This window comes from Thunnus maccoyii, chromosome 12, assembly GCF_910596095.1.
Source record: "Thunnus maccoyii chromosome 12, fThuMac1.1, whole genome shotgun sequence".
Lineage (NCBI taxonomy): Eukaryota > Metazoa > Chordata > Actinopteri > Scombriformes > Scombridae > Thunnus > Thunnus maccoyii.
Window position 1 is genome coordinate 31,438,026 of NC_056544.1, and position 12,959 is coordinate 31,450,984.

The 12,959-nt window shown below is 39.9% G+C and overlaps 1 protein-coding gene across 11 annotated transcripts in view; it reads left to right on the plus strand.

Annotated features, from left to right (window-relative positions):
- LOC121907944 (discs large homolog 1-like protein) overlaps positions 1-12,959 on the plus strand; it is a 139,508-nt gene that overhangs the window by 101,090 nt on the left and 25,459 nt on the right. For all 11 annotated transcript variants that reach the window (XM_042427519.1, XM_042427520.1, XM_042427525.1 and 8 more), the window contains 3 exons: positions 1,574-1,743; positions 6,356-6,492; positions 8,517-8,661. In XM_042427519.1, coding sequence (XP_042283453.1) covers positions 1,574-1,743; positions 6,356-6,492; positions 8,517-8,661 — 452 coding nt within the window. The remainder of the gene's footprint in view (positions 1-1,573; positions 1,744-6,355; positions 6,493-8,516; positions 8,662-12,959) is intronic.

Below are 12,959 nucleotides of genomic sequence, written 5' to 3' on the forward strand. Positions count from 1 at the left end.
TTATATGTTTTATACAATTTTATACAATCAATTTATATGTTTTATACAATCAATTAAATAGATTAATAAATAAATAGACTACTAGATAAAATAGATTTTGAGGGGGAAACATGTTCTAAAACATGAATGCAATAAAATAAGAGATGAATTAATGAATAATGTCCATGAAAAGCTAACGATGGTTTGAAGTTTAACATATAAACACTTGCAGCTGCTCTCAGATGGTCAGACAGACGGTTGCAGAGCTTCACTAGAAGTTCTTGTCCTGCACTTTAAAACATCTAAAGGACTCTGAGAGCAGATAAGAGCTGAATTTATGTCCCATCGTTCCGACACAAGTGTTTAGTTTGATACGTCCGCAGTAAGAGCTGGTGTCCGTTACCCAGAAACCCCCACGGCGCCCCGCTGCCTTTCACCGCTTCATTCATAATGCAGCAGCCACAGTCTGACTCACCTGATCCAGGTGACGATGACGACGACGACGAAGATGATGATGATGATGGGCAGCTTCGCTCTCAGGTTGCCTCCAACATGAACCCTGCTCGTTGTTCCGTCAGTCGTCAGTGAGGCTCATGTGTCTGACTGAGAGCTCGGGTACTCAACTGTCAGGAAACTGTCTTTTCCTCCAGAGAAACAAATAAAACTGATCAGGTGGACGTTCGCTGTTCCTCAGAGCTTTCTGATCTAAAACACAGTTTACAGACAACAGATATATCAGTGTATCATATGTCGGATCAGAACATGTTAGGAACAAAAATGTTAAATGTGTTTGATGTCATAGTTTGTTCATATATGTATATTTCTAAGTTGTTGTTTTTTCAGTCAGTCTGTCAAAAGATGTTTGCAAATTTTCATAAATAAAAGAAATAATACATTTATTAAATAAATTCAGTAAATAAAACGAGTTATTAATGACACATTTTTAAAAACCTGTCCTTACATTAGTTAGTTATTGGTGTAAAAAGTCACAGAAATGTAAATTACTTTTACTTTCTACTTATCAAACAGTCCCGAGGTAAAATATTATAAATAATAAGAGTCAAATAAACCCTTTTTAATTGTGTGGATGTCCTTCATGGGCCTCTGTGGTCAGATCACGTCTGTATACACAACTCATGTTAAATTTAATAGAAAAATTGTTTAAAAGGTCATTTTTTGAAGAGATTTCTTCTTCTCCAGGACCTGCATGGCTGTGGAATGACTTGTTTAATGCATTTAAAAAAAGTATAACACCTCCAACATAAACTTAACATCAGTACTTCTTTAGAGCAGATAAAAAGCAGCAGCCTTTGTTCAAGCTCGGCCACAGTCGGCAACTTTCGTCAACCAGCTGTTGTTTGTTGGTGTGAGAGTTAGTAACGCTCCTTAAACCCGCGTTAGACCAAAGGAAGAAGCTACTGCAGTTATTTAACCAGCTCCTGAGTGTTTATTTAAACTCTAAACTCACAGTGCAACATCACCTGAGGGGTCTGCACAGGAAGAACAACAGACATTAAGTATATTTACCCTGCGCATGCATAAACACACACACACACAGGCTGAAGCACAGTAAACAAATATGTGTGTGTTTCAGGGTCAACGATGTCATCCTGCGGGTCAATGAGGTGGATGTTCGGGATGTGACTCACAGCAGAGCGGTGGAGGCACTGAAGGAGGCGGGGTCTCTGGTTCGACTCTACGTCCGCAGGAGGAAACCCGTCTCTGAGAAAGTGATGGAGATCAAACTGGTGAAGGGACCCAAAGGTAACAAACAACAGGTTACATCATGTGGTTAAATTTATATAATATATAATAATATCTGTCGGCAGGAAGAGAAACTAAAGGTGAACTTCTCCTGTAGCTGCTGATGGAAACAGTGCAGATGGTGTGGATGTGTTGTTGGATGTGTTGTTGGATGTGTCGTTGGATGTGTTGTTGGATGTGTTGTTGGACGTGTTGTTGGACATGTTGTTGGATGTGTTGTTGGATGTGTTGTTGGACATGTTGTTGGACGTGTTGTTGGATGTGTTGTTGGACATGTTGTTGGACGTGTTGTTGGACGTGTTGTTGGACGTGTTGGTTGTGTTGTTGGTTGTGTTATTTGATGTGTTGTTGGACATGTTGTTGGACATGTTGGATGTGTTGGTTGTGTTGTTGGATGTGTTGTTGGATGTGTTGTTGGACATGTTGTTGGACATGTTGGATGTGTTGGTTGTGTTGTTGGATGTGTTATTGGATGTGTTGTTGGTTGTGTTGGATGTGTTGGTTGTGTTGTTGGATGTGTTGTTGGTTGTGTCGTTGGATGTGTTGTTGGACGTGTTGTTGGACATGTTGTTGGATGTGTTGTTGGATGTGTTGTTGGACATGTTGTTGGACGTGTTGTTGGACGTGTTGTTGGATGTGTTGGTTGTGTTGTTGGTTGTGTTATTTGATGTGTTGTTGGACATGTTGTTGGACATGTTGGATGTGTTGGTTGTGTTGTTGGATGTGTTGTTGGATGTGTTGTTGGACATGTTGTTGGACATGTTGGATGTGTTGGTTGTGTTGTTGGATGTGTTATTGGATGTGTTGTTGGTTGTGTTGGATGTGTTGGTTGTGTTGTTGGATGTGTTGTTGGATGTGTTGTTGGATGTGTTGTTGGACATGTTGTTGGACATGTTGGTTGTGTTGTTGGATGTGTTATTGGATGTGTTGTTGGTTGTGTTGTTGGACATGTTGTTGGACGTGTTGTTGGTTGTGTTGTTGGATGTGTTATTGGATGTGTTGTTGGTTGTGTTGTTGGACATGTTGTTGGACATGTTGTTGGATGTGTTGTTGGATGTGTTGTTGGATGTGTTGTTGGTTGTGTTGTTGGTTGTGTTGTTGGTTGTGTTGTTGGTTGTGTTGTTGGTTGTGTTGTTGGATGTGTTGTTGGTTGTGTTGTTGGATGTGTTGTTGGTTGTGTTGTTGGACATGTTGGATGTGTTGTTGGTTGTGTTGTTGGTTGTGTTGTTGGTTGTGTTGTTGGACATGTTGTTGGACGTGTTGTTGGACGTGTTGTTGGTTGTGTTGTTGGTTGTGTTGTTGGATGTGTTGTTGGTTGTGTTGTTGGACATGTTGTTGGACGTGTTGTTGGACGTGTTGTTGGTTGTGTTGTTGGTTGTGTTGGATGTGTTGTTGGTTGTGTTGTTGGATGTGTTGTTGGTTGTGTTGTTGGACATGTTGTTGGATGTGTTGGTTGTGTTGTTGGATGTGTTGGTTGTGTTGTTGGACGTGTTGTTGGTTGTGTTGGATGTGTTGTTGGACGTGTTGTTGGTTGTGTTGTTGGACGTGTTGTTGGATGTGTTGTTGGATGTGTTGTTGGATGTGTTGCTGGACGTGTTGTTGGACGTGTTGTTGGATGTGTTGGTTGTGTTGTTGGTTGTGTTGTTGGATGTGTTGTTGGATGTGTTGTTGGTTGTGTTGTTGGTTGTGTTGTTGGATGTGTTGTTGGTTGTGTTGCTGGACATGTTGTTATATGTGTTGTTGGTTGTGTTGGATGTGTTGTTGGTTGTGTTGTTGGATGTGTTGTTGGTTGTGTTGTTGGATGTGTTGTTGGACATGTTGGATGTGTTGTTGGACGTGTTGTTGGATGTGTTGGATGTGTTGTTGGTTGTGTTGTTGGATGTGTTGTTGGTTGTGTTGTTGGACATGTTGTTGGTTGTGTTGTTGGATGTGTTGTTGGTTGTGTTGTTGGACATGTTGTTGGTTGTGTTGTTGGATGTGTTGTTGGACATGTTGTTAGACGTGTTGTTGGACGTGTTGTTGGACGTGTTGTTGGATGTGTTGGTTGTGTTGTTGGTTGTGTTGTTGGACATGTTGGACGTGTTGTTGGACGTGTTGTTGGTTGTGTTGTTGGACATGTTGGACGTGTTGTTGGATGTGTTGTTGGTTGTGTTGGACATGTTGTTGGTTGTGTTGTTGGTTGTGTTGTTGGACATGTTGTTGGTTGTGTTGTTGGTTGTGTTGTTGGACATGTTGTTGGATGTGTTGTTGGTTGTGTTGTTGGTTGTGTTGTTGGTTGTGTTGTTGGACATGTTGTTGGTTGTGTTGTTGGTTGTGTTGTTGGTTGTGTTGTTGGTTGTGTTGTTGGACGTGTTGTTGGTTGTGTTGTTGGACGTGTTGTTGGTTGTGTTGTTGGTTGTGTTGTTGGTTGTGTTGTTGGACGTGTTGTTGGTTGTGTTGTTGGACGTGTTGTTGGTTGTGTTGTTGGACATGTTGTTGGTTGTGTTGTTGGACGTGTTGTTGGTTGTGTTGTTGGATGTGTTGGTTGTGTTGTTGGACGTGTTGTTGGACGTGTTGTTGGTTGTGTTGTTGGACATGTTGTTGGTTGTGTTGTTGGACGTGTTGTTGGTTGTGTTGTTGGACGTGTTGTTGGTTGTGTTGTTGGACGTGTTGTTGGTTGTGTTGTTGGTTGTGTTGTTGGATGTGTTGTTGGACGTGTTGTTGGACGTGTTGTTGGTTGTGTTGTTGGTTGTGTTGTTGGTTGTGTTGTTGGTTGTGTCGTTGGATGTGTTGTTGGACATGTTGTTGGTTGTGTTGTTGGTTGTGTTGTTGGATGTGTTGTTGGTTGTGTCGTTGGATGTGTTGTTGGACGTGTTGTTGGACGTGTTGTTGGTTGTGTTGTTGGATGTGTTGTTGGACGTGTTGTTGGATGTGTTGTTGGTTGTGTTGGACATGTTGTTGGTTGTGTTGTTGGTTGTGTTGTTGGACATGTTGTTGGTTGTGTTGTTGGTTGTGTTGTTGGACATGTTGTTGGATGTGTTGTTGGTTGTGTTGTTGGTTGTGTTGTTGGTTGTGTTGTTGGACATGTTGTTGGTTGTGTTGTTGGTTGTGTTGTTGGTTGTGTTGTTGGTTGTGTTGTTGGACGTGTTGTTGGTTGTGTTGTTGGACGTGTTGTTGGTTGTGTTGTTGGTTGTGTTGTTGGTTGTGTTGTTGGACGTGTTGTTGGTTGTGTTGTTGGACGTGTTGTTGGTTGTGTTGTTGGACATGTTGTTGGTTGTGTTGTTGGACGTGTTGTTGGTTGTGTTGTTGGACGTGTTGTTGGTTGTGTTGTTGGACGTGTTGTTGGTTGTGTTGTTGGTTGTGTTGTTGGATGTGTTGTTGGACGTGTTGTTGGACGTGTTGTTGGTTGTGTTGTTGGTTGTGTTGTTGGATGTGTTGTTGGACATGTTGTTGGTTGTGTTGTTGGTTGTGTTGTTGGATGTGTTGTTGGTTGTGTCGTTGGATGTGTTGTTGGACGTGTTGTTGGACGTGTTGTTGGTTGTGTTGTTGGATGTGTTGTTGGACGTGTTGTTGGATGTGTTGTTGGACGTGTTGTTGACATGTTGTTGGTTGTGTTGTTGGATGTGTTGTTGGACGTGTTGTTGGACATGTTGTTGGTTGTGTTGTTGGACGTGTTGTTGGTTGTGTTGTTGGACATGTTGTTGGTTGTGTTGTTGGTTGTGTTGTTGGACGTGTTGTTGGTTGTGTTGTTGGACATGTTGTTGGTTGTGTTGTTGGTTGTGTTGTTGGTTGTGTTGTTGGACGTGTTGTTGGACGTGTTGTTGGTTGTGTTGTTGGATGTGTTGTTGGACGTGTTGTTGGACGTGTTGTTGGACATGTTGTTGGTTGTGTTGTTGGATGTGTTGTTGGACGTGTTGTTGGACATGTTGTTGGTTGTGTTGTTGGTTGTGTTGTTGGTTGTGTTGTTGGATGTGTTGTTGGTTGTGTCGTTGGATGTGTTGTTGGACATGTTGTTGGTTGTGTCGTTGGTTGTGTTGTTGGTTGTGTTGTTGGTTGTGTCGTTGGATGTGTTGTTGGTTGTGTTGGACGTGTTGTTGGACGTGTTGTTGGTTGTGTTGTTGGTTGTGTCGTTGGTTGTGTTGTTGGACGTGTTGTTGGTTGTGTTGTTGGTTGTGTCGTTGGTTGTGTTGTTGGACGTGTTGTTGGTTGTGTCATTGGACGTGTTGTTGGTTGTGTTGTTGGTTGTGTTGTTGGACGTGTTGTTGGACGTGTTGTTGGACGTGTTGTTGGATGTGTTGGATGTGTCGTTGGACGTGTTGTTGGTTGTGTTGTTGGTTGTGTTGTTGGACGTGTTGTTGGACGTGTTGTTGGATTGCTTCTGCTTGCTGAGGAGCTTTAGTGAAATCCCTCAGGGCCTCATGATTATTCAGACAAGAAGCCAGGCTCAAGAACAAAGCCTCGGTTTCCACGGAAACATCCTGAAATATGCTTTTCTGCACCTATGTGCCCTGATTTGTGACTGTGTTAAATTGGCAGCAGTGTTTTGTTGTTGTTTTTTTTCTCTCAGTCTTACTGTTTGTGTCCGTGTTGGATCCTTCTCCTCACTTTGAGTCCTGGTCCTGGTGTGTTTCAGGTCTCGGCTTCAGTATAGCAGGTGGAGTCGGGAACCAGCACATCCCGGGCGACAACAGCATCTACGTCACAAAGATCATCGAAGGAGGAGCCGCACATAAAGACGGGAGGCTGCAGATCGGAGACAAACTGCTGGCTGTAAGGACTCTTCATACAATACTTATGTAATAATATAACAGCTGCTGCTCAGCATGTTTTCACTCTCTGACATGAAACATATTTATCTACAGGTTTTATATTAGGCTATATTATATCAGTATGATGTTAAATAATGAAGGCTGGTTCTCAGTCACAGATAAATAAACTGGCTAAAAATATTTCTTTAATCTTCTTCAATTAAAATTAGCTTATATTTAGGTTGTCGAAGGATAAACAAAGAAACAAAACCCACAAAAAGACAGCGATGAGAGAGCCACATGACACAAATATGAATTTGGGAACGTTTGATACCACAGTAATGGATAACCGTCTTCCACAAGCAGCTAAAACTGTCCGTGAAGCCGTTAGCTGAGTAGTTTTGTTGGTCGGCTCAGATTCAGTCGTTTCTGTTGAGACGTTTCAGCTTCTTTGAGCTGTGTCTTCATGTCAAATCTTTCCATCGCTGCTCTGATGCTCAGTGTTTGGCTGGACCGCAACAGCAGGGCCGTGGTGGCCTGTGAGTGAGATTGGCCTTAAAAATGAATCGGCATGACCGGTTCTCTATTACGTCATCAGGGGATGTTTCCAGTGCTTCCACTCATAGCTGTTCACACGGGACCAGTATTACCTGGAGACCTCATGTGATTTAGAAATTACTTAGCTCCAGTTTAAACAGACAGCGTCTCCACCGTCTGGCTGACAGTGTTGTGTTTGGATTTTATAACTAAACTAAACACCAGGACTCAAACTTTTTATTTCTTTTAAAGTTTTCACATCACAAATGATGAACAACAGCATTAAAATACGAGTCCTGCAGGTAAAACGTGACTCATGTAGCTGTTATATCAGTTTAGTGCAGGTGCGCTGCTATAACTGTCAAAACTTTCAGTCATAATTTCCAGCGAAGCCTCCAGATGAACATTTAATATCCAATAATTCACTTTATACACATTAACTCTGACTATTCCTGTAATAAACTGGACACAGTTTTGCTCATCCACACACGGTCATATACCAGGTTTTGACTTGTTTTCTGCCTGCTGAGTTTCTGCAAAACTCCCGAGTTGGAAAGTGTGTTGTGTTACTATGACAACCAGCAACCGTGAGTTGTCATGTCAGCTGCGACTAACTGCGCATTAAACAGAGTTTTTAATATTGTGATTTTGATATTTGTTGCATATTTATTCTGTTGTGATATGTCTGAAAACGTAGTTCATTTAAATGTCACAGTTTCTTTTTTTTAATGTGGTGAAACATTAAAAACACACAATATCTGAACAATGATATGATTTATCTCACGGCACCAACTCTGGGACCCGCTGAACTAGACGTCCCTTTAACACTGTGTAACCTCAGAAAACACTGACAGCTTCATGTTGCTGCTAAAAACATTTTAACTTCAAACTCACCTGCAGAATCAAAATCCAGTTTAAGTTCATCAGTTCAAAGAAAGAAGAGTTTAATTGGTCCTACCACACAGTGTGAGGCTGGTAGCTCCGAGTCCAGGCAAAACCTGACGGGTCACCAAAAAAAACCAAAACCCTGAGTGCTGAATGTAGAGAGAGTAGTAGTAGTAATTTATAATTCAGCGGTTGTTCAGGATTGGCTGACTAGAGCAATAGAGTAACTTGAGTTACATTTACGAGCAATCAAATCATGAAAACTTTACCCTTTTAGTTGCAATTCTGCGTTAAAATATCTGACGGTTTTCAGACGGCAACAAAAAGTCCCACTAAGTGAAAAGAACTACAGTCGTGTCAACAAGCAAACACTGAAACAGGAGCTCATTAAGGATATTTAAATGATATTAAAAGGATATTTAAATGATGTGACCACACAGCTGTCAGTGGGTGAAACCATCTCGACCAACACTTGAACCCTCCACAGTCAGAATAACCAGTTATATCAACAGGTTTTCCTTTTTCTTCCTGTTCTGTCTGCATCCGCTGAACCTATAAGACTGTGGTTCTGACTGTGAACAGGCGTCATCAGCTGATAATCATGTGTCTCCTCCCTGTGTGCAGGTGAACAGTGCTTGCCTGGAGGAGGTGAGCCACGAACACGCCGTCACTGCCTTGAAAAACACTCCTGACGTGGTCTACTTGAAAGTGGCAAAACCCAACAGTGTCTTCATGAACGACAGCTTCGCCCCGCCCGACCTCACCAACTGTGAGTCAAGAGTCTTGATTTTACTTATTTTTCCCCTGCAGGAGCATTAAAAGCACCACATCATCAGGTCTGAGGGAGTCCAGTTAGAGAAATAAATGTATGTTATAAATGTGTTATCAGACACAGAAACGCTGCACACAAGTTTTTAATACTCTGTCCAGGAAGTAATCACATCTGCAGGGTTTTTAATCTCAGTCTCCATGATGATCAGGAAGAAATACACCGTTCATGTAACAAACAAGTCTGAAAAAAATGTACACTTAGACGTATTTAATCGGCCAACGCAGGTGTGTCGGTGGATGATGAGTTGAACTGCAGCAAAAGTTCAGATCAGCGGTCTCAGTGAAATGAAAGGTGCTGCGTACGTCCACAGTAGAGCTGCACTCTGAACGCATCCGTCCAGAAGCTCCGTGAGTCCGCTCACATTTTGTTGGTTGACTCGCTGCCGTTTTTTCAGCCCCGTCATGATACACAGAGTAAAGATCTTTGTACACCAAGTCCGTTTTTTTCGTCCGAAATTGTCACACGTTAAAAAATAAATACAATGTCACGTTTTCTGCGGGTTTTTTTTGCATCCGTCAAAAGCCTTTACAGAGTTGTTTGACCGCTCAGAGCCACCGTACACGCAAACAACACAGCCTGGAAACACTGATACTATCAGCTCCAGCAGAGAAGTTACACACCCACAACTATTGATCATCATCTCGTCTGTATGTTGCAGCGTTTTGAGGCTGAACCCTGAATATCTGCTGATCCAGTTGAAAGGCTGATCACCTGTGATCAGGTGTGTGTGTGTGTGTGTGTGTGTGTGTGTGTGTGTGTGTGTGTGTGTGTGTGTGTGCGTGTGGTTCTTTCTTTTTCTTTCAAGAATTTAGAGAACCACAAAAACATCCTCACTGCTTGACGACTCTATTTTGTCTCGTATTGGGAACTTTCGCAACAGATATAATAATAAAACTCATCGGACTCAGTGTGTGAGGTTTCTTTGCGTAACGATTTTTGTCGGATGACGGATTGAAAAAACGGACTTGGTGTGCAAAGACCTTAACGCAGCGTGACAGGCTGTAAACTGTGATGGAAACAGAACAGAGCGACTCGGACGCTCAACTCTGTTCAAACAGACGTACCAGCGTCTCTACCGTCTCCTCCGCCACCGTCCGGCGCTGTCAGCAGCCAATCAGGAGAGACGCTCCGTGCACCAGGACGAACACTTTTTATGTCTCTCACTGTGGAAATCTGCCGTTCTCACATCACAGATGATGAACAACAGCTTACATGTACATGAACAGTGTAATATTTAGTGTGACGGCCTATAAGAATGAAATATATGTAAGAAGATAAAGAAAGATGAGAAAACCTCTTCCTGTTTCCAGGCAAACAAGGACGTAAAGCCTGTGGAGGATCTTTGTGGTCTTATAACGTCACACAAACCAGATTAGAAGGTCCTGGTTGACCCTGAATTAGTGTTGAATTCATGCGGGACTGCAGTCTGTCTCATGATGGGGGGGGGGGGGGGTGTTTCAATCCCAGCGGCATTCGCCAAACAACACGTTTCAAAGTCAAGACGACAAAACATTCAGAGCACGAACTCTGGATTTGTTCCCAGCGACTCCCTCAGTGAACCTTTAATGTGAAGAAGCTGAAGGACGAAGAGGAGACGACGGTCCTGGACTGATGAGTGCAGGACGGGACGAGGTCATGTGACACCGTCCCACCAGGAGAGAGGAAATGATCAGGTTATCAATCGCCGAAGGGATCAATCAGACCAGAGATAATCTGAGGATGACGGACAACAAGAAACAGCTTCTAAACACAAATACACAATAAAATCAACATTATATAGTATCAGTATTATGAGCTGGATGTAGTTAAAGTATTGCAGTAAAAGTACATAAGTATTATGAGCTTGATGTAGTTAAAGTATTGCAGTAAAAGTACATAAGTATTATGAGCTTGATGTAGTTAAAGTATTGCAGTAAAAGTACATAAGTATTATGAGCTTAATGTAGTTAAAGTATTGCAGTAAAAGTACATAAGTATTATGAGCTTGATGTAGTTAAAGTATTGCAGTAAAAGTACATAAGTATTATGAGCTTGATGTAGTTAAAGTATTGCAGTAAAAGTACATAAGTATTATGAGCTTGATGTAGTTAAAGTATTGCAGTAAAAGTACATAAGTATTATGAGCTTGATGTAGTTAAAGTATTGCAGTAAAAGTACATAAGTATTATGAGCTTGATGTAGTTAAAGTATTGCAGTAAAAGTACATAAGTATTATGAGCTTAATGTAGTTAAAGTATTGCAGTAAAAGTACATAAGTATTATGAGCTTGATGTAGTTAAAGTATTGCAGTAAAAGTACATAAGTATTATGAGCTTGATGTAGTTAAAGTATTGCAGTAAAAGTACATAAGTATTATGAGCTTAATGTAGTTAAAGTATTGCAGTAAAAGTACATAAGTATTATGAGCTTGATGTAGTTAAAGTATTGCAGTAAAAGTACATAAGTATTATGAGCTTAATGTAGTTAAAGTATTGCAGTAAAAGTACATAAGTATTATGAGCTGGATGTAGTTAAAGTATTGCAGTAAAAGTACATAAGTATTATGAGCTTGATGTAGTTAAAGTATTGCAGTAAAAGTACATAAGTATTATGAGCTTGATGTAGTTAAAGTATTGCAGTAAAAGTACATAAGTATTATGAGCTTAATGTAGTTAAAGTATTGCAGTAAAAGTACATAAGTATTATGAGCTTGATGTAGTTAAAGTATTGCAGTAAAAGTACATAAGTATTATGAGCTTGATGTAGTTAAAGTATTGCAGTAAAAGTACATAAGTATTATGAGCTTGATGTAGTTAAAGTATTGCAGTAAAAGTACATAAGTATTATGAGCTTGATGTAGTTAAAGTATTGCAGTAAAAGTACATAAGTATTATGAGCTTGATGTAGTTAAAGTATTGCAGTAAAAGTACATAAGTATTATGAGCTTAATGTAGTTAAAGTATTGCAGTAAAAGTACATAAGTATTATGAGCTTGATGTAGTTAAAGTATTGCAGTAAAAGTACATAAGTATTATGAGCTTGATGTAGTTAAAGTATTGCAGTAAAAGTACATAAGTATTATGAGCTTGATGTAGTTAAAGTATTGCAGTAAAAGTACATAAGTATTATGAGCTTGATGTAGTTAAAGTATTGCAGTAAAAGTACATAAGTATTATGAGCTTGATGTAGTTAAAGTATTGCAGTAAAAGTACATAAGTATTATGAGCTTGATGTAGTTAAAGTATTGCAGTAAAAGTACATAAGTATTATGAGCTTGATGTAGTTAAAGTATTGCAGTAAAAGTACATAAGTATTATGAGCTTGATGTAGTTAAAGTATTGCAGTAAAAGTACATAAGTATTATGAGCTTGATGTAGTTAAAGTATTGCAGTAAAAGTACATAAGTATTATGAGCTTAATGTAGTTAAAGTATTGCAGTAAAAGTACATAAGTATTATGAGCTTGATGTAGTTAAAGTATTGCAGTAAAAGTACATAAGTATTATGAGCTTGATGTAGTTAAAGTATTGCAGTAAAAGTACATAAGTATTATGAGCTTGATGTAGTTAAAGTATTGCAGTAAAAGTACATAAGTATTATGAGCTTAATGTAGTTAAAGTATTGCAGTAAAAGTACATAAGTATTATGAGCTTGATGTAGTTAAAGTATTGCAGTAAAAGTACATAAGTATTATGAGCTTGATGTAGTTAAAGTATTGCAGTAAAAGTACATAAGTATTATGAGCTTGATGTAGTTAAAGTATTGCAGTAAAAGTACATAAGTATTATGAGCTTGATGTAGTTAAAGTATTGCAGTAAAAGTACATAAGTATTATGAGCTTGATGTAGTTAAAGTATTGCAGTAAAAGTACATAAGTATTATGAGCTTGATGTAGTTAAAGTATTGCAGTAAAAGTACATAAGTATTATGAGCTTGATGTAGTTAAAGTATTGCAGTAAAAGTACATAAGTATTATGAGCTTGATGTAGTTAAAGTATTGCAGTAAAAGTACATAAGTATTATGAGCTTGATGTAGTTAAAGTATTGCAGTAAAAGTAGTGGTTTGGTCCCTCTGACTGATATATTATTATATATGACATCATTAGATTATTAATAGTGAAGCATCAGTGTTAGAGCAGCATGTTACTGTTGTAGCTGCTGGAGGTGGAGCTAGTTTACACTACTTTATATACAGTTAGCTAGTTTAGTCCAGTGGTTCCCAACCTAGGGGTCGGGCCCCTCCAAAGGGTCAGCAGA